At 42.2% G+C, this 19,106-nt stretch overlaps 1 protein-coding gene across 1 annotated transcript in view; it reads right to left on the bottom strand.

The window, feature by feature from the left end:
• Positions 1 to 659: 659 nt before the first annotated feature.
• abcc4 (ATP binding cassette subfamily C member 4 (PEL blood group)) overlaps positions 660 to 19,106 on the bottom strand; it is a 46,463-nt gene continuing 28,016 nt past the window's right edge. The window contains exons 15-31 of the mRNA XM_085347071.1: positions 10,456 to 10,653; positions 10,043 to 10,180; positions 9,874 to 9,911; positions 9,682 to 9,794; positions 9,452 to 9,598; positions 8,351 to 8,430; positions 7,271 to 7,421; positions 6,999 to 7,118; positions 6,788 to 6,898; positions 6,020 to 6,120; positions 4,658 to 4,849; positions 4,402 to 4,557; positions 3,599 to 3,688; positions 1,996 to 2,168; positions 1,692 to 1,797; positions 1,149 to 1,283; positions 660 to 1,068 (exon numbers count right to left, since the gene is read on the bottom strand). Coding sequence (XP_085203197.1) covers positions 979 to 1,068; positions 1,149 to 1,283; positions 1,692 to 1,797; positions 1,996 to 2,168; positions 3,599 to 3,688; positions 4,402 to 4,557; positions 4,658 to 4,849; positions 6,020 to 6,120; positions 6,788 to 6,898; positions 6,999 to 7,118; positions 7,271 to 7,421; positions 8,351 to 8,430; positions 9,452 to 9,598; positions 9,682 to 9,794; positions 9,874 to 9,911; positions 10,043 to 10,180; positions 10,456 to 10,653 — 2,139 coding nt within the window. The 3' untranslated portion in view covers positions 660 to 978. The remainder of the gene's footprint in view (positions 1,069 to 1,148; positions 1,284 to 1,691; positions 1,798 to 1,995; positions 2,169 to 3,598; positions 3,689 to 4,401; positions 4,558 to 4,657; positions 4,850 to 6,019; positions 6,121 to 6,787; positions 6,899 to 6,998; positions 7,119 to 7,270; positions 7,422 to 8,350; positions 8,431 to 9,451; positions 9,599 to 9,681; positions 9,795 to 9,873; positions 9,912 to 10,042; positions 10,181 to 10,455; positions 10,654 to 19,106) is intronic.

The following is a 19,106-nucleotide window of genomic DNA, read 5'->3' as shown; positions in this document are numbered from 1 at the left end:
GTGTGCAACGACTGGGGCGTTTGATGTTTTTTATGCTTTGATCTTATTTGATCTGTGTCTGTTTTTAAGTTATGTTGAAATCATAAATTATGGTTACATTGTCACATGTGAACAAGCTACTCTGTAAGATCTGTAAGCTTCAGAATTTGACCTTGAATTCCCCACCGTTATACTTTTTGTACACGAATTTTCATAAAGTTCATGTAATTTGTAACAGTCCTTGTCTTCTTGACTTGACCAAAGATTTGATTTCAGTATTATATCTTAGTAGCAATATTTGCCAAAAAGCAAAAACTACACAATACACCAAGACAAATGTTACCATGTGAGATGTGTGGGCCTTTTATGTAATATTTGACAAAACAAGCGTACAAAGTTGAAATAACTTAAACATTCAGCAGACAGCTCACACTGCTATTTCACTTTCCTCCCTAGAAATGCTTCAGTCAGCATTTAAACAACACAAGGAACAAAATATTTAACACTGAAATCTTGTGACGCTTTTTTTCCAAGTCTTTAAAACATGTAGTTAAAGAGATAAATGTGAAAAAAATACAGAGAGATCTCTGCAGAGTAAGAATTTGGTCGTTACTAATCCTGAACAATAATATCACTTTGATCTACAAGTGATTTACTTCCATCAGTAAATTAAAGCACTTGGGATTTTAAGGATTATGTAGCCATTTAAAAGCTATTTGTGCAAGGCACCAGAATGCTGAGCAGCAATTTAACACGTGAGAGATAAATAGGTAGTGCTCTACATCAACAGTTCTCATAGCCCTGATTTCTGGGCAGTCAGTCTGAGGAAACAGCTGCACTGTGTGGCCACATCAGGCCCAGCAAATCAATGCTGTGCAGGTCACGTCCACCCAGTCTTACGCCACCAGCAGCGGATCAGCGCTTTCACCAGAGACTGGAGGGGCTTTACAGCCCAGGGATCTTCTGGAGGAGCAGCAGCAATTCAGTGCCTCCCTGAGCTTACAGAGCGGTCTCAAAGATAACCAAGTTCCCGTCTGCTGTTACTGCGTGTCCGTTTGACAGGCTGGGGCGGCTCCTGCTGTCGTAAGCCTGGAACGCATAGTTTACAAATGTCAGTTTACAAAAAGAGATTGACTCAAGTTCTTCACACTTAACGAAAACAAACTGACCTTTTTAGCTGCCTCTAGAAGAGCTGCTGCCTCCTGTTTGCCCGTCTGCTGCACCATTTTATAAAAAATGTTAGTGGGATCCTGCAGCAGGGTGTACGGCTCATCATACGCATGGATCTTCCCCGCATCTAGAACCTGGAAACAAATAGTTCTGATTATTGCACAAAAGTAAGAGCAAAGTATGAGTTTCAAAGTAAAACTAATAGCCTCTTGACTTGAATCTGGCATTTTTCAGGCTATGAAAGAAAAGCTGCTAAACCCAGAAAGCCCGACACTCCATCCACATACAGGGAAAGCAGAAGCTGCTCCAAAGGTGACAGTCACACTTGTGTTACAGTTTGTATGTTTGGACACCAATCTTGTCAAATACAGAATGCATTAAGCATTAATGCATTTCTAAGGCCTGGCATTGACAGATTATTTGGATCCAGCTCTCAGCAAAAAGCCATTCTACTTTTTACCTTTGCATTAGTTGTTTAACTACTACCTAATTAGAGGTTTTACCTAATTAAGTGGCATCAGTGTCAACGATTCAGGACTCACCAGTATACGGTCGCTGTCTACGATGGTGTTGAGGCGATGAGCGATGGTGAGCACAGTGCATTCCCTGAATTTATCTCGTATGGTTTTCTGGATCAGCTCATCGGTCCTGCAGCCGCAGAAATAAACGCTTCTGTTAGTGTGACCTTTAGATAAAATTTACTATCAGCAAACAACCACCGATGTGTCAAAGTAAGTGTTATCAGCTGAGTAGTTTCTGTATCCCATCATGCTGCAGTACACAAGATATTCTTCTGTCTAACAAGATGTTGTTCATACACAGTAGGCAAACGTCATCTTGCAGTACCTCGGGTCCACATTGGCTGTGGCCTCATCAATGATGAGGATGCGGTTCTTCCTCAGGACAGCTCGTGCCAGACACACCAGTTGCCTCTGGCCCACACTGAAGTTGGAGCCCGACTCAGCCAGGGCAGTCTCCAACTTTCCAGGGAGCTCTTCCACCACAGACTTTAGCTGCACCTGCAGGAATAAAAAAAAATAAAGCAGCTTTAACTACACTGTGTGTGTCCTCTATAAATAATTCCTGCTCTGTCGTCTTTTTACAGTTAGTTCCACAGGGTTCTGTACTGGGACCAATCATACATGCTTCCCTTAGACATTATTAGAAGCACTGCTATGATATGATACGCAGATGACACCCAGCTTTATTTATCAATCAAGACAAATGATTCAAAAACAAATAGTGTGTCTAACCTGACACTGACTCAACCTCCAATAACACAAGGACTCATGTTTGATCAGGGTATGTTCCTTAGCATCTACATTAAGGACTGCCTTTCTTTTCTTTCTATTAATTTGTGCAGTACCTGTAAAATTAGAAGCAACCTGTCTCAAAGTAAAGCTGGAAAGCTAGTTGGTGTATTTATTTATTCTAGGCTGCATTGCTGTAAAAGCCTAAAAGCCTTCAGTTGATCCAGAATGCTGCAATCAGTATAAAAGAGAGACTCCATTCTTCACATATTAGCTTCTCTGCATTAAATTTGAAGTTCTTCTTCTTACATATAAAAATCATGAATAAGACCTGTTAGTATCTAAATATCCTAACAAAGATTAATATAAACTATAACATAATATAATTACTGCATAGTCATCTGTTTTGACAACAATGTTACCCACAGAGATGTCCCGTGATGCTAAGAGCACAGCTTTAGCACATTTGTGCCATTCACTGCCTTCCCATCATAGGCCATAAGGGCTACTCTGGGTAACATCACCCTCAGAGGTATTTGTGCAATAAGAGCTGCTGGGTTCCTCTGCAGGTGGAGAACTGTGATAGACAGTGCGGTGTTATTGTTACACTGTGACAGCAGCAGATGTAGAGATGTGACCCAAAGCTGACAATCCCTCATTATAAGCGGTTGTAAATGCACCACAGGAATTAAAGAGTGCAAGGATGCAGAGAGTTGGAACTGCACAGTTTTTCTCAGCTGAAAGAGGGAGAGACAATGTGTGAAGGATGCTGATGATCCTCTGCTCTGAAAGTGACACAATTAGGAATAGGATCTATATAGAGCCCCAGACAGTCCATACATGGTGCAGGTTCCTGGCAGCTCTTTTCAAGGCTGATTTTGAGGTCAAAATCCTTGAGGTCATTCACCACCACACTGGGATCTCTGATTGTCCGCTCCTGGCTCCAGGACATAATTACATAATTGCCTATGTAAGAGAATATCCTCATGCAATAGAGACAGCAGCTCCTCCACCCTCAGTCATCCTGAATGGGACAGTTTGATGCTAGTACGCTACGCTCTGATGAGCCAACCTGACATATTTCACAATATTTCTGTTGTATGGTAAGATAATAAAATAGTTTGGCAAGTATTCTGCTTCATCATACAAGAATTAAAACTCACACACTACTGATTCTGCCGATTGTGAGAGTTACTGACCTCTTCCAGAGCACTCCACAGTTCTTCATCTGTGTGTTGGTTAAATGGATCCAGGTTCTTTCTCATGGAACCCGTAAACAGTACCGGGTCCTAAAGGGGTGGGGGAGAGTTGGAGAACCCAGAGGACACCAAAATGATTAGATTTTGTGGACTATTTGTAAACAGAACAGCACAGTGACTTATTTCGACATATCTGAGTGAATGTCCTGCTGTGGCAGGTAAAAGTTTAAAAAACCTAAATGGCACACATGGCAAACTGTAACCAGCTGCCCTCCTTTGGTTTTGAATGCATCCTACAGTTTGCAAAAGTTCTGACTGATCACAGCAAAGAGCTTTGTGGGAATTGAAATGCTGAGAGCGTTGAGGAGAAAATGTTTGCTGGACAGCTGATTTTAACTCATTACTGGTAAGCTGGTGAAAACAAACAAACAAACAACAAAAAAACCAAAAGATGCAGTGTTAAAACTACACTCGTATAATTGTTTGAGCAAATAATTCAATTTTATTTATAAGCACCAAATCAAAGCAGTTGCAACAAAGTGCTTGTGCACTTTGTTGCAACACTTGTGCTTTTCTCACAGAGCAAACAGAAGTGACTCTAGAGTGTCAGAGCAGACTGGGGCTGCTGATCCTTTCTTAGCTTTAAGGATGTGCCCAACTAGTAATAATTAATGTCACTTATTAGCCAAATATTTCTCATGTCAAAGTAACAAAGTCATAGTAGACGAGCTACGAAACAAGGCAACAAGAGTAGCCAGATGCTAGTGTTGTGTTCTGCTAAGAGGTCAGCTATGATGTTGTACCTGAGGAATGATGGACATCTTCTGCCGCAGGTCATGGAGGCCGATCTCAGAGGTCACAATACCGTCGATGTAGATCTTCCCCTGGGGCTCTGCCAGGCGGAACAGAGCCGAGACCAGAGAGCTTTTCCCGGCTCCTGTTCTACCCACAATACCAACCTGACCCACAGGACACAGAACATAAGCTTTGGTTTGACAGCGTATCACACAAATGGCTTCAGGTTCTTAGAAACAAAACAAATAAACCTTGATGTCTGACCTTCTCTTGGGGTCTAAACATGGCTTTCAGGTTGTGCAGCACCTGAGGTCCGTCAGCACTGTAGGAGAAGTTGACCTGGTCAAAAGTCACCAGGCCTTTACTTGGCCAATCAGGAGGAGGACGTTTCTGGGTTTCCCAGGGTGCTTCACTCTCCAGTTTAGTGTACTCTACTACTCTTTCCACTGATGTCATCTGAGGACAGAAACGCAGGAATGCACATTAAATCAGGATCAGTCTGTGTGGTGTAGTCAAGAACACAACATGTAATAAAACTATTTGCATACAAGTTCAATTTAAGAAATAAACAATCAGGTAAATCTGAAAGAATGGATTAATATCTAGAATTACACCAAAAATTTAAGAAGATACTGCCCACCACATCCTCCACATCCAATCAGCAAGTCTGCAACTCACAACTCAGTGTTCAGGATGCTTCAGTCTGCCACTGTTTCTGCAGGATTATTTTCCTAAGCTACTTTTTCTCCATGAGCTGCTTTTCTCAATGAAGGAGAACTGCCACGTGAATCAGACGGATGTTATAGAATCATTTAGTGTGTCTACTTGGTATCAAGGAGAATGCAGGTATTATTTATTATGGACAGATGCCAGAGAAACACCAGTACAACTAGTGGTCTATTCATGCTATTCATGTGAAAGAGCAGAATCCCAAAGCTTAACCCTTTGGACTCTTGCAAAATAATAATGTCCATTCGTCCTCTTCTGCTTATCAAATTCAGGGTCACGGGGGGACTGGAGCCTATCCCAGCTACCACAGGTCGGGAGGCAGGGTACACCCCGGACAGGTCGCCAGGTCGACAGATAACCATTCGCACTCACATTCACACCTACGGGCATTTTAAATTCACAACTAACTTCATGTCTGTGGACTTTCGGAGGAAACTGGAGTACCCGGAGAGAAACCACACAAACATGGGGAGAACATACAAACTCCTCACAGAAAGACCCTGGCCTGATGGTGGAGTTAAACTCAGGACCTTCTTCTTGCTGGGAGACAACAGTTCTAACCACTGCATCACCCAAATAAATAATTTACTTCAGACTCCTAAAAATTTTTGATCATTTAAGTCTGCTGACAACACAAGTTTAAGATGCGTAGCACACCAGGCAGAAATCATACAACATCAGGAAAGTGGTCTCAGATTCACCTCCATGTCAACAAGCCCAACAACCATAAATATAAAACAAAATGGCAAAGAAGACTTTTGATGTTCAAATGACAGAATAAATACAATCTTTGGACTATTTCTGGAAATTAGTGAGATTTATATGGGAATAGCAAAAGCTCAGTATGGAAAGAAATGATACAAGCTCTGGAAATAAAAGAGACAGTGAGTATCTTACCATGTTCTCCACCTCTGCACTCTGTCTGACACCCCACTGGAACATGCCCATTAGTGTGACAGAGTAGCTCAGAGCCAAACCAACAGCACCCGCATCAAGCTCTGACAGGAGCAGGAAAACAACCATTTTACTAACACTTTTAAAAGTTAAACGGCAGCAATCACTCAGCATCTGCTGGACTGCATATACACTGTATTGCCAAAAGTATTCACTTAACTGCCTTCGCAAGCATATGAACTTGAGTGACATCCCATCCATTTAATTTAGAGGGTTTAAAATTATGCAGCTTCAACTCTTCCACAAGGTTTAGCAGTGCGTTTTTGGGATTTTTGATCATTCTTCCAGAAGTGCATTTGTGAGGTCAGACACTTATGTTGGATGAGAAGGCCTAGCTCGTCATCTCCACTCGAATTCATCCCAAACTCACTCACACATGTCTTCATGGACTTCATGGACGTTGCTTTGTGTACTGTACACAGTCATGCTAGAACAGGGGGCCATCGCCTTGATGGCCCCTTCCTGAATGAAATTGTCCAAAATGTCTTGGTATGCTGCACTAAGAGTTTCTTTCCCTGGAAACAGTCAGATAAGTACCGTTCTCAGACTGGACCATCGGCTTGCCAGATGGAGAAGCTTGATCGTTCATCAATTTGGATGGGTAAGCCTATACTTTTGGCAATATAGTGGATAACCGGCACACAGCTGCCCCCTGCTGGTAAGCGATCGCAAACAGCAAGACTAAATCAACAGTAAAATTAGTTCTCTCACTGTCTCTGAGCAGCAGACAGCCAAAAGTAGTGATGGTAACAAAGATGGAGCAGATGCCATCAAGGCGGACAGCAAACCAGCGAGAGGTGGTCAGGAACAGGAACCAGGCCTCTGCACAGGGAAACAATCCATCACAGACAGTTCAAAAACATACAATTTTTAAGTTCTCTGATCATAATATGAGCTTCTATGTGCCAAGCATGAAGAGCACCTGAGTGCAGGTCCTGATGGGCATCAAAGACTTTCTGGAAGCGCTTCTCTTCCCCAAATGCTCGGATTGTCCAAAGGCCCTGAAGAGATGAGGACAAGTGGGAGAAGACTGGACTCCGAGCTGAGGACACAGATGAGTCAGAAGTTACCAATAGGTTAAAGAGCTTCAAGTTTTAAAGATATTACATATGCAGGTTTTAAAATGAAAAAGAAACAACAGTAGCAGCACGTGTATCTCCTTCTTCACACACTGTTGTACTGTAGGACACTCACTGGTGGACTCCAGCCGTTTAACATTTCTGGAGGTCCGCAGAAAGTAGCGACGCAAATAAAGAAAGATGAGAAGGAGGGGGACAACGGGGATAAGGATCCAGGGAATCACTGACGCTGCAACAGCAATGACCCCAAGTATCTGGAGGAAGATCTGCTCACAACAGAAAAACACATCAACATTAAAGTGGTTTGTTCTTGTGCCTTTTTCTTTTTGAGTGTCTTTAGAAAAGAAAAATGAATGTTTTACAGAATGAGAAAGTATTTTCATTAACTTGTGCATTGTACTTCAGCCTTTCACTTTAGTAACAGCACTGTCAGTTTTACTCATTTTATTCTTCAAAGAGATCTTTGACCCTCTGTTACAAATAAGAGCGTTATCTCAGATGGGCATCAGTAGGTAAATGTTACCAACCTCAGCAAAGGGCAGTGCCACAGCGCTTACACTTTCGCTTTACTCACCAGTGGCAGCACTGAGTACTGAGTGACTGAGGCAAGCTCAAGGAACATGTGACAACAAAGAAATTCGTAATATTTTGTCCAGCAGCGTGTAATCAGTGTAATGATTAGCTTCAAAGTTAAGAGCTAAGGGCTAATGAGTTATAAAGCCTGGACCTGAGTGAAGTATTTCAGGTACTGCATTGATTTCATAGTGATGGGACAGCTGCTGTGAGTCTGCAGCAAAGTTTAAATTGCCTAGTTATGGCATTTTCTTCATAGAATTTAGCTTTCACTTTGGAAAACTACCCAGCAACAGATGAGCACATGGTAAGATCGCTTTTCTTCTTAGGTTGTTGAACTGTTGATTTGATTCTATTAAGACTTGTTACCGTTTTTTTTTATTGGACTTTAAATGACTTTTATTGGCTTGAAAGTTTTATTATCATTACAGTAGTGAGTGCTGCTGTTACTTCAGGGAAATACTTCCCTACCTTTGCTCTGGACCTGCTGTGTTTATCGAAAAGAGCGTGGAGGCTACAGCTCCACCATAAACTGTCACTTGTTATGATCTTCATTGCAGCTTTGTCAGTGGTTTAGAAAAGAAAAATGCTGCTGTGTCTTTGCTGAGAAATCTACCCTCACCTGAACGAAATCTGCAAACGTCACTGGCATGTTGGAGTCCAGCAGCCCAATGTCCTTTGAAAATCTGTTCAATACTCTTCCTGAGGTCAGACAAGAGATAATTATCACCACACTTTGAAACCAGCTAGAGTAAGATTAATGTTTAGTTTAACTTTCCTTGCCTGTATATAGGGGGTCATATGATTGTTGGGTTTTTCTCTGTATCTATGAAGCGCCTTGAGGCGACTTTTGTTGTGATTTGGCGCTATATAAATAAAATTGAATTGGATTGTATACTGTGCCCCCACAAAGATGGCAAATGGAGTAAAAGTAACCACAAAATTCATCCATCCATCTTTACCCCCTTTATCTGGGTTATTTGGGTCACACCAAGGTATGACTGAGTTCCTGACCCTATGTGTAAGGAAGAGGAACCTCACCAAACCTCATCTAACCCTGGGGCCTGGCCAGCTTTTTTGTTTGTTTGTTTTTTTACTTCAGTGGCCTCAGCCACAGTGATGGATGGGTTAGCTCCAGACTCTGCTTCCACTACAAAAAGTGTATCAGCAGGATTGAGGACATCATTTAAGCAGATCAAGCATCCTACCCAGGGACTTGAAGAGGGTTGGGTATTGTGCTGACGTGTCAAATGTGATTTTACACATAAGCATAAAATGACAGTCAGGACCTGTTTCTTGACTCAAATGCACAGGGAAACAACCAGACTCATCCATCCCAAAGCACAGTTGCCAAATTGGGGATACCTGTATACCCAACCTGCCTGTCACCTCTCACTGAGGGCAACCCAGGACTGGTACAATGTCCAGCCCTCTCTAGACACCAGAGCAAAAGCTATGAGTTCATGTGACCGTGACTACACCTAGTTCATATTTCTCAACCTTAAGCATTAGCTCAGGCTCCTTCCCCAACAGAAAGGTGCCATTCCAAGTTCCTAAAGCCAGATTTCTCAGCCTGCCCCTGACCATCTCCCCTCCGGTGAGTGGTTGGCCCACACGAGCACTACAGAATTCCATTTAGAAGTTTTTGAACTACAAAATTCTACAATTTACCGACTCTGGCTTTAGAACGTACAACACTAAAAATTTGCAAAGTTTTGCTTACCAATCGGATTGATGTCAAAGAAGCGCACGGGTGTTTGGAGTATAGCGCTAAACATGCGGTTGTGCAGAGACTGTGAACACCTCACTAGCACATTGAACAGCACCAAATTCCTGCCAAAGCCAAAGATTATGGTGACTGCAGTCAAACCTGGAAAAATAACACACCATAAAACACCAGTGGAGTAAAATCAGAAGAAATGCAGCGCAGTGTAAATAAGAGAACGCCTTTACCTCCATAAATTCCCAGGTAAAAATCCGTGTCCAGCTCTTTGGTGACATTTAGTCCATTTGTTGTGATGTTAGTCATGTTACTGCTGGCCATTAGTTTTTCTTGCTCATCAGCCCTAAACAGTCAGACATGAGTATAAACAGACATGTAAAAGCTGCAGTCTATGAGGAAAACGGCAGATTGAAGATACTTACCAGTAAGCTAGCCACCAGTCTTGCATGATGTATGCTACCTAGAAGATATAAAAGCCAAAAAAATAATTTTTACTGCTTTATATTACACATGTGAAATGCATTCAACACTTATTCTCACTGAGCTAACATGTGGAAGGCGAATTACAAGTGCAGGTGAGTCTTTGTGTACCTGAGCCATGATGTTAAGCAGCACGACAGCCAGCAGAACCACAATGTTGGCCCCAGCTGCCAGATACTTGGCATAGATGCGTATTCCAATGGTTCCCTGAGCTCGAGTCTCCTCTGCAAATGTCTGAACTTTCTCCGCCTGCGAGGAAGTCATCAGCATGCAGACAAGTATCATGATCACTGGCCGTCAAGTTCCCTGTGTTTAACTTGTCAAAATGAAAACGGACTAAAGCAAACTAAGCTCAAGTTGTGTCAGTTCAGCACGCTCTGTATGTTAAAGACCATTGGGGAAGGGGAAAAGAAAGAAAAGCAAACATGATATTAAACTAGGGATGGGCAGAAACGACCCATTTCCTATAAACAACCCTGATTTTTTAAAAACTAGGCTGTTTTTACTGATAATTATCCTCTAACCGGTAACTGGTCTTCATCTTTGATGGACTGGACAGAGGAAGTCTGGGACAGCACTGAATTTTGAGACAGAGTTCGAGTTCTGGTGGGGGTGTCATGATGAGGCTGCTGTTGCTCCTCTTCCTCCTTCTTGAGAAGGGAGGTGAAGTCCAATCCAGACTGCTGAAGCTCCGTGTAAGTTCCCTTTGCCACCATGTGACCCTGACAAACACACACACATATCACCAAGTGTTAGGAAATTGTACAGCTGTGTTTTACAGACCTATGGCAGCACCACCTCCTCATGTGAAACACACACTTTGTAGTGTTTGGAAATGTACTGCGGTTTACATCTTCAAAGTCCTGCGAGTCACCCAGATAGTCTGTTGACAGTCAGCTTGCTTTGGCAGCACTCAGTCTTGTTTGTGCTTTTCTACAAATGGTAGTAGTGTGGCTGAATTTCAGAAAACATCTCCTGAAGAGACAAAGATAAATCCCTGCAGCCCCTTCAGTCTATGATCTAATACAGGGGTGTCAAACGTACGGCCCGCGGGCCGGATCAGGCCCGCAAACGGGTTTAATCCAGCCCGCGAGATGATTTTGTAAAGTATAAAAATGAGCAGCAATTTTTCAATAAAGAAACTGTTGCTCCAATTGTGTCCATTGGATGGCGCAATAGCAATTGTGAGCTACTTTGTTTTGCCCGCGAAATTTAAACCTGATCTGTTTTGGCACCCTCATTGCCCCAATATGTCTCTGTCAAAAAAGAGAAAAGTGGATGCAGAGTGTTCCAAGATAAATGGTCATCCTCCTCACGGAAGTGAATGGGAAAGCTGTATGTTTGGTGTGTTCCCAGCATGTTGCAGTGCTGAAAAGAATATAACCTCCGTCGCCACTATGTGAGTCTTCATGCCGACAAATATGACAACTTTCAAGGACAGCGGAGAAGAGAGAAGGTGAATGAACTGTTGGCGGGTCTGAAGAAACAGCAGTCTGTGTTTACTCACAGCCGAGACATCAGTGATGCTGCAGTGAAAGCTAGCTACCTCATTGCTAACGAAATTCCACTAGCTTCAAAACCATTTAGTGACGGTGAATTTGTAAAAACATGTATGATGAACGCATCGGAGATTGTGTGCCCTGAAAAGCGCCAGGCCTTTGCAAATATCAGCCTGACAACAAACACAGTTGCTGACAGGATTTCTGATCTTTCAGCGGATTTGGACAGCCAGTTGAAGCAAAAAGTAAAGTCATTTATTGTGTTTTCAGTTGCAATTGATGAAGGCACGGACATTACAGATGTTGCACAACTGGCAATTTTCATCCGCGGAGTTGATGACACATTGACCGTCACCGAGGAGTTCGTGGAGTTGGTACCGATGACAGATACAACGACCACAGCTAGGGTTGCCAACTCGCTGAAAAATAAATAAGGGACACCTCGTGGCCAGGGCCGGGCAACCCAGTTGTCTTCACCCTTCCCAGTGTGGTAGCTATTTTTTTTGTGTGTGAAATTATTTTTTAACCATTTGACTTGAATTTGATTTAAGCAGATGCATATTCTTTGTGATATGACCATATGGGAAACAAATGATCATTTAGCCATTTATTTTTAGCTCAAAATGACAACATTAACACATAAAACAGGTCTCTTTCTTAAACAGAAGCCTGTCATGCTTAACTTTTGAGAATATAAGTAAATCTTTCTTTAAAAGAACTCTGTCCTGCTTAACTTAAAATTATATAAATTAATAGAAAGCAATAGAACAAAAAATATTCCTGTAACTGTGCACATATAGTGCATATAGTACAATTGGCTTCAGTTGAGGTATTATTTCAGCTTTTCTAATGCTAATCAGCTGCTCCTGTTTGTAAACCCACTTGTTCCCATGATTACGCATCTTAACTCATCATCATTATTCATCTATGTATTACTTTTATGTATTAGTCATCTATTTGTTGTAATCATCTATCCTTGCAGTTGTTTATTACACAAAATAAATTATATTATCACACTTCTGGCCACATAGCGCTGATATTCACTGCACATGCCCATAATAACCTTAACCAGAGGGTTTAAAAAAACAAACCAATGTTTACATACCATATCTGCTTCTGCCGTGGCCTGGTGGACAAAAAAATGGTTAAGGGTTCCCTGAGCTTTCACACCCCTCATGTTCTTCTTGTGCCCACCACTAGAAGCATGCCTATGGAAAAAGTGCGCCGGCACACAGTGCAGTGCGCTTTAAAGGTGTTATCGTGCACTTTTCCAGCCAGGTGTTTTCCTTTTCCCATTCCTCTCTGTACTTTTGCAGCCTTTTTTTCTTTCTCTGAGCGAACAAACATTGCTGCTCCAATGCTGGGCTTACACTGTGCGATTTTTGGCCCATTTTGAGCCGATTTTTGAGTCGTGCGACCGATTTGGTGATCGGCCCGATTTTGGCCTTCATCGTGCATCGTGTAGTATACGTGGGGTAACGAGAAGCGATTAACACCTCACGACCAGCTCCCGATCATCAATCGGTCGTGAGGGTGTCAACACAGCCGCTCACGCGCTAACACGTAAACGTCGGTGAAAAAGATGGAGCAGCATGGCTGTGCGGCGTGTGATCTGGACCCAAGCGATGGAGGCACAACTTGTAGAACTTTGGAAAGCTCATCCGAGCCTTTTCGATGTGGCATCACAAAATTATCACGACCACAACAACCGTGAAAATAGTTTGATTTACACTGCTGCTTAATCACAGCTGCCTGATCAATGTTTTTCAATTTAGCAAAGTTGATGGTGGTGGGGTGTCTGTGTGAGTGAAAGACAGAGAGGGAGAGCGAGCGACAGAATTTCTGTTATAACCTTCATTTTATGGAGGCACAGTGTGAGCACTCAGGTCTCATCAGAGCATCGGGCGGTATAGTGTGAGACTCTGCATCGTGACCTACCAACTTCTAACCCCTGTGAGTCAATCGTGCAGTTTGAGCAGGAGCTGAATAACGTGAATGAAAAAAAAAAATCGCACAGTGTCTGCCCAGCTTTAGGTGTACTGTCGTCCGAGACTTGCACCGCAGTGTCAGCGTTTGTTTCCCTGTTGGCCATGCTTGTTGTTGTGGTCATCTGTTGTCTTCCGGTATTTTCTCCGCAAGCGACCTTTCCTCGACCAATGAGATGAGCGGTAATCTGAATTGTCATACTCGAATTGTCATAAGTGTGCTGTCAGCTCATTGGTCACAAAGCAGGAGAGGGGCTGGGAATTATGTTTTCAAACAAAGCGTTAATTCCATTAACATTTATAGACTACTTTTGATTCTCACTGTATTACGGGACAAAGTGCGTCCCTTATTAGCTCAATACGGGACGTGTACTTTTGTTTCTAAATACGGGACGATTCCGTTTTTTAAGGGACGGTTGGCAACCCTAACCGCAGCTGATATTTTCACCGCACTCGTCGGTGCGCTGGACAGGGTCGGAGTGGACTGCAGAGGTGGGACCAAGTCATTGTTTTGCAAGTCTCAAGTAAGTCTCAAGTCTTTATCCTCAAGTCAAGTCTCAAGTAATGTCAGGCAAGTCAGAGTCGAGTCTCAAGTCACTGGTGTAAAAGTCCGAGTCAAGTCACAAGTCTGAAACTTTGAATTTCAAGTCCTTTCGAGTCTTTAAAAAAAAAAAAACGAAAAAATAATGTTGCAGTTATGCTAAATGTAAATATTAGACCATGTAATTTTAAAATCTGTTTTTCTCAACACATGACAAAATAGTGAACTTAGAAAATATACACAAATTGTGAAATTGCACCTCTTTAAAATGCAGCTCAATTAAACCTAGCTCCAAGAATAATTTTCACCGACAGTTCTGAGATAAGCTGCATGTTATTCTTGGATGCGGTTGTAGGACCGGCTTTAAAATCGCATGACAAAAATATCATACACATTAAAAAAAAAACTGTATCACCAACGTAGCCTGGACAACATTTGCTAGTTAGATGAAGTCAGCTATCTCATCTTAGCATATTTATATGCATATTTATAATCATACGGTTCTTGGAGTGAGTGCATACACTCATGAAGTTTAGTAACTTCAGGTCACTGCAACAAGCCCAGGTACAGTTTACCGACGGATGGGTGCAGGACCTTGAAATGCACCGTGTAGAACGAAAGACCATCGTACGTATCATAAGTTTACCAGTCTCACAAATTGTCGTCATAAATACACATTCCTTAACCGTTTATTAATATAACCTTTGAGCTCAACGGTAATTAATTAGTAGTGGAAATAATTTCTGGTAGCATCACAGAAATGTAGCAGTGACAACAATATTGTATGCTGTAATCGTACTGGGCAATTAGTGATACAAAAAACCTGTTTTATCCTGTGAATAAAAGTATATGTTTTTGTCAGTGTACCATAATAACAGAAGCGAAACGCAATATTGTGTCAGGACAATTCACTATTTATGCACAATAAATAAAGGAGCATAGCGCGACAATTTCTGTTCAGCGCCAGACTTGCTTGTAACCTATATCACCAATTATGTAATGAAAATGACGTATTAACTACTAAAAAACACTGACCTTCGTGTAAATGCTTGGAGCAGACTAACCTGTGAGCTGGAGTGTTCTGGGACGTTATATTTGATCTTTGAATGGCTGCAATCCAGGCCATCCGTCGCGTCTTTGTTACTTTGGAAACATGGCTTGAACAATTTCTCTTCAACGACGTAATCCGATAACAACCGATCTCTTTACCCGTCGGCTTCCCGTGGCTGTCATGCGACCGGCTATTGCAGTTAATAATACAACGGCTTCTTGACATTTTTGTGTTTCTTTTTATCGCTGTATAACTGATTTTAATTGAAAGCCTGCGTGCGCTAGTACCGCTTGAATCAGAATCAGAATCAGAATACTTTATTGATCCCTGGGGGAAATTATTTTTTGTTACAGTGCTCCATTTTAAACCAACATTAAGACAAGACAGACAATACGCTAACTAAGAATAGTACAATATATACATATATATACATACATACATACATAAGTCACTTATAAATAAATATTTGGAAAAGAAACATGTGTAGTTGTAGCAGCAAACAGTGTGTTAAGTGGATGCATTGTACAGGGAGATGGCCATAGGCAGGAATGATTTCCTGTGTCGTTCAGTGGTGCTTTTCGGTAATCTCAGTCTCTCACTGAACGAGCTCCTGTGACTGACCAACATGTCATGGAGTGGGTGGGAGGTGTTATCCAACATTGTCTTTATCTTGGACAGCATCCGCCTCTCCGACACCACCTTGCCACGAGTTCCCAGAATCCTTTGCGGTTCTACCCGTGAATGACGTCACATTTTCAATCTCTATATAATATGCATGTTAAATTTTATATTTGGGGTAAAATATCAAGTCTTTTCAAGTAAACCGGTTCAAGTCCAATTCAAGTCCCAAGTCATTGGTGTAAAAGTCCAAGTCAAGTCACAAGTCTTAGAACATTTTTTCAAGTCAAGTCTAAAGTCATAAAATTAATGACTCGAGTCTGACTCGAGTCCAAGTCTTGTGACTCGAGTCCACACCTCTGGTGGACTGGTCCCGCGCTGTCAGCCTGGCTACAGATGGTGCGCCCTCAATGATCGGGAAGAAAGCAGGCATTGTAAAAAAGTTCAGAGATAAAGTGCAATCTGCAAATGGAGGACGTGATTTTTGGACTTTTCACTGTATTTTGCACCAGGAGGCTTTGTGTTACAAGTCACTGAAAATGGATAACGTCATGAAGGTGGTCATCCAAACTGTTAATTTCATCCGATCCAGAAGCCTCAATCACCGTCAGTTTGACAGTCTTCTCAGAGAGAAAGACCACATCTATGGCCTGCCATACCACACTGAGGTAAGATGGTTGAGCCGAGGTGCTGTGCTGAGGCGTTTCTTTGATTTACGAGAAGAAATTGAACAGTTTATGGAAGAAAAGGGCAAACCAGTGTTAGAATTTCATTCCGCAGAATGGATGCAGGACCTTGCATTTATGGTGGATGTTACAGAGCACCTGAATAACTTGAACAAACAGCTGCAAGGACGCAACAAAGTTGTCACACAGTATTATGACAGCATACGTTCTTTCAAGTTGAAGCTGTTATTGTGGGAGACGCAGCTCGCTGGTGGTGATGCAGCTCACTTCCCCTGTCTGAAAAATGTGTGCACGATGTTGTAGTATCAGGTAAATGTTAAGTGGTAGGAACGTTTCTGCTGGGTTGTTGTTGTGGGGGGGGGGGGGGGGGGGGGGGGATGAAAAATAATAAAGGACACTCATTGGAGTAATGGCGCGTCTCGTGTGTCTGTGAGTTATGCCTCCAGTCAAATAACATCCATAACCTCAAATAACGGAACATGGTGTCAGAAGACAACTGGAAACGTTAGTTGGGCATAAGTGAAAGGTTTCGGCGTCGGTGCCAGGTTAAAGGTCGGCCATAGAGGAGCTGCGCGAAAAGAGACGTGGCGTCATGAGTCAGTTTCAAGTCACCCCGCCGGAGAAGTTCACTTTTAGGTCCGACGACTGGACCAAATGGATAAAGCTTTTTTTTTTTTTTTGCATCGCGTCTGGATTGGAGACGCAAGCGGACGAAAATCAAGTGAACGCCCTTATCTACACTATGGGCGAGGAGGCGGAGGACATATTGGTATCCCTGCACCTGACTCCCGAAGAGGCGAGCGATTATGAGACCGTTAAAAGGAGGTTGGATGCTCACTTCGTAGCCTGAAGAAACATCATATTTGAGCGAGCGAAGTTTAACCAGCGCCAACAAGAGACGCGTGAGTCAGTTGACAACTTCCATACTGCACTGCATTGTCTGGCAGAACATTGTGGATAGGGCTGCTCAATTAATCGAATTTTAATCACGATTACGATCTGGGCTTTCAACGATCATTAAAAATGACTGAGCCGATTATTAGCCCCTCCCTCATTTATCCGCGACACCTTAAAGGCCGGTCCGTGAAAATATTGTCGGGCATAAACCGGTCCGTGGCGCAAAAAAGGTTGGAGACCGCTGATTAAGAGGACCCGAGGGAAGCTCGGAAAGCTAAGCAGAAGTTATTTGGAGAGTGACTGCCGTTGGTTGAAAAGAGAGTTTAAAAAAAAACTTCAGTGGTGTTGCACACTATTTTATATTATTTTTTTAAAGTCATTGTTAACCCTTTAAAGCCGGTCAGAGCAGCACGCTCCGTTTTGCGTAACTATTGTTAAATCCCTGTAGAACCTGAACCACGTAAGCTAGCGCAATAATTTGTTTTGCATATGAAACCGGAGGAGTTGTACTTACATCTGATGCCATCAGCTTGTCCTCGGTCACGGTTTCCTTCCACATATAGCTTTGCAAAAATTGCATAAAAAGCGCTTGCAGGAACAAAAACATAATATTCCAGAAACACGTTTTGCCGATCCATCAGCTGTTCGTAACACTTCCCACAGTGAAATGATGCACCTGCTGTTTTCTTTGCAAATTTGCATCATAGGATTGTTTTTTGTTTTTCCTGCAGTATATAAAAATTGCTGTATCTCCAAAATAAAACTATGAAGACACTCAAAATAAATTTCCTGTTGTTGTAAACTATTTTTTGCAACTTTATTGTATTTAAAGTTTTGAGGGATAAACCTCTTAAATTTCTCCAAGTAGAAATATATGTAAACAAAACAAAAGCGATTTTCAATTTTTTTTTGTAGTTTATTGCACTTTTTTGCAATTTATGTAATTACTATGGACTTAATGCATACATATTATTAAAATATGGGCTATAACAGTTGTATTGATGTATAGCAACTTGAAATGCTCCCACAAATGGCACTACAGCATGTAAAAAAATAATATAAGCTCTGGTGGACTTGGTTCTATAGTAGGTCTTAAAGGGTTAAATAAATATCGTCAAATAACCGTGATCTCAATTTCAGTGAAAATAATCGTGATTATCATTTTTGCCATAATCGAGCAGCCCTAATTGTGGATACGGGACTTTGCATGACAAAATGGTGCGAGACAGATTTGTCGTGGGTCTGAAAGACAAACGATTGTCAGAACAGCTACAAATGGATCCAGAACTAACGCTAGAGAAAGCGCTTAACAGAGCCCGACAAAGTGAGCTTGTAAAGAAGCAACAAGAGATGCTAAGCACTAACTTTAAAATGGATATTACCAACTCACAACTGAACCGCGTCCATGCTAAACGGCAAGAAGGGGCACGTCCCAAGCAGCTGACACCGCTACATAAACAAACCGCCAAAACACAGAAAGAAAAAAAGACACAATGCAGAAGATGTGGAGACATAAAAGGTCACAATCTTCAACAATGCCCTGCGATGGAAGCCGCATGTAATTACTGTAAGAAAAAAAGGACATTTTGCCTGGATGTGCAGAAACAAAAAACTGTGTGAAGTCAATGCTGCAACAGTTTCAGAGAACAGCGATACAGATGATGAGGTCGCTTTCTTGGGTTCCCTCTCTGCGGACACCAAAGAGAGTCCATGGGTAACAGAGATACATGTGGACAAATACAACACACTCTTTAAAATCGACACCAGAGCGGATGTCACAGCAGCCCCAGAGACTTTCTACACACAGCATCAGTTGGGGAGATTGGATAAGCCCAAAAGGGTTCTGCAGGGCCCAGGAGGAACACGTCTGAAGGTAAAAGGCATGTTCACAGCCACTC

This window comes from Diplotaxodon limnothrissa, linkage group LG23 (genome assembly GCF_057381915.1).
Source record: "Diplotaxodon limnothrissa isolate DT_005_m linkage group LG23, D_limnothrissa_male_GT1.1, whole genome shotgun sequence".
Classification (NCBI taxonomy): domain Eukaryota; kingdom Metazoa; phylum Chordata; class Actinopteri; order Cichliformes; family Cichlidae; genus Diplotaxodon; species Diplotaxodon limnothrissa.
Note: the sequence above shows the minus strand (reverse complement) of the source record. Positions and strands in the feature narration are given on the sequence as shown.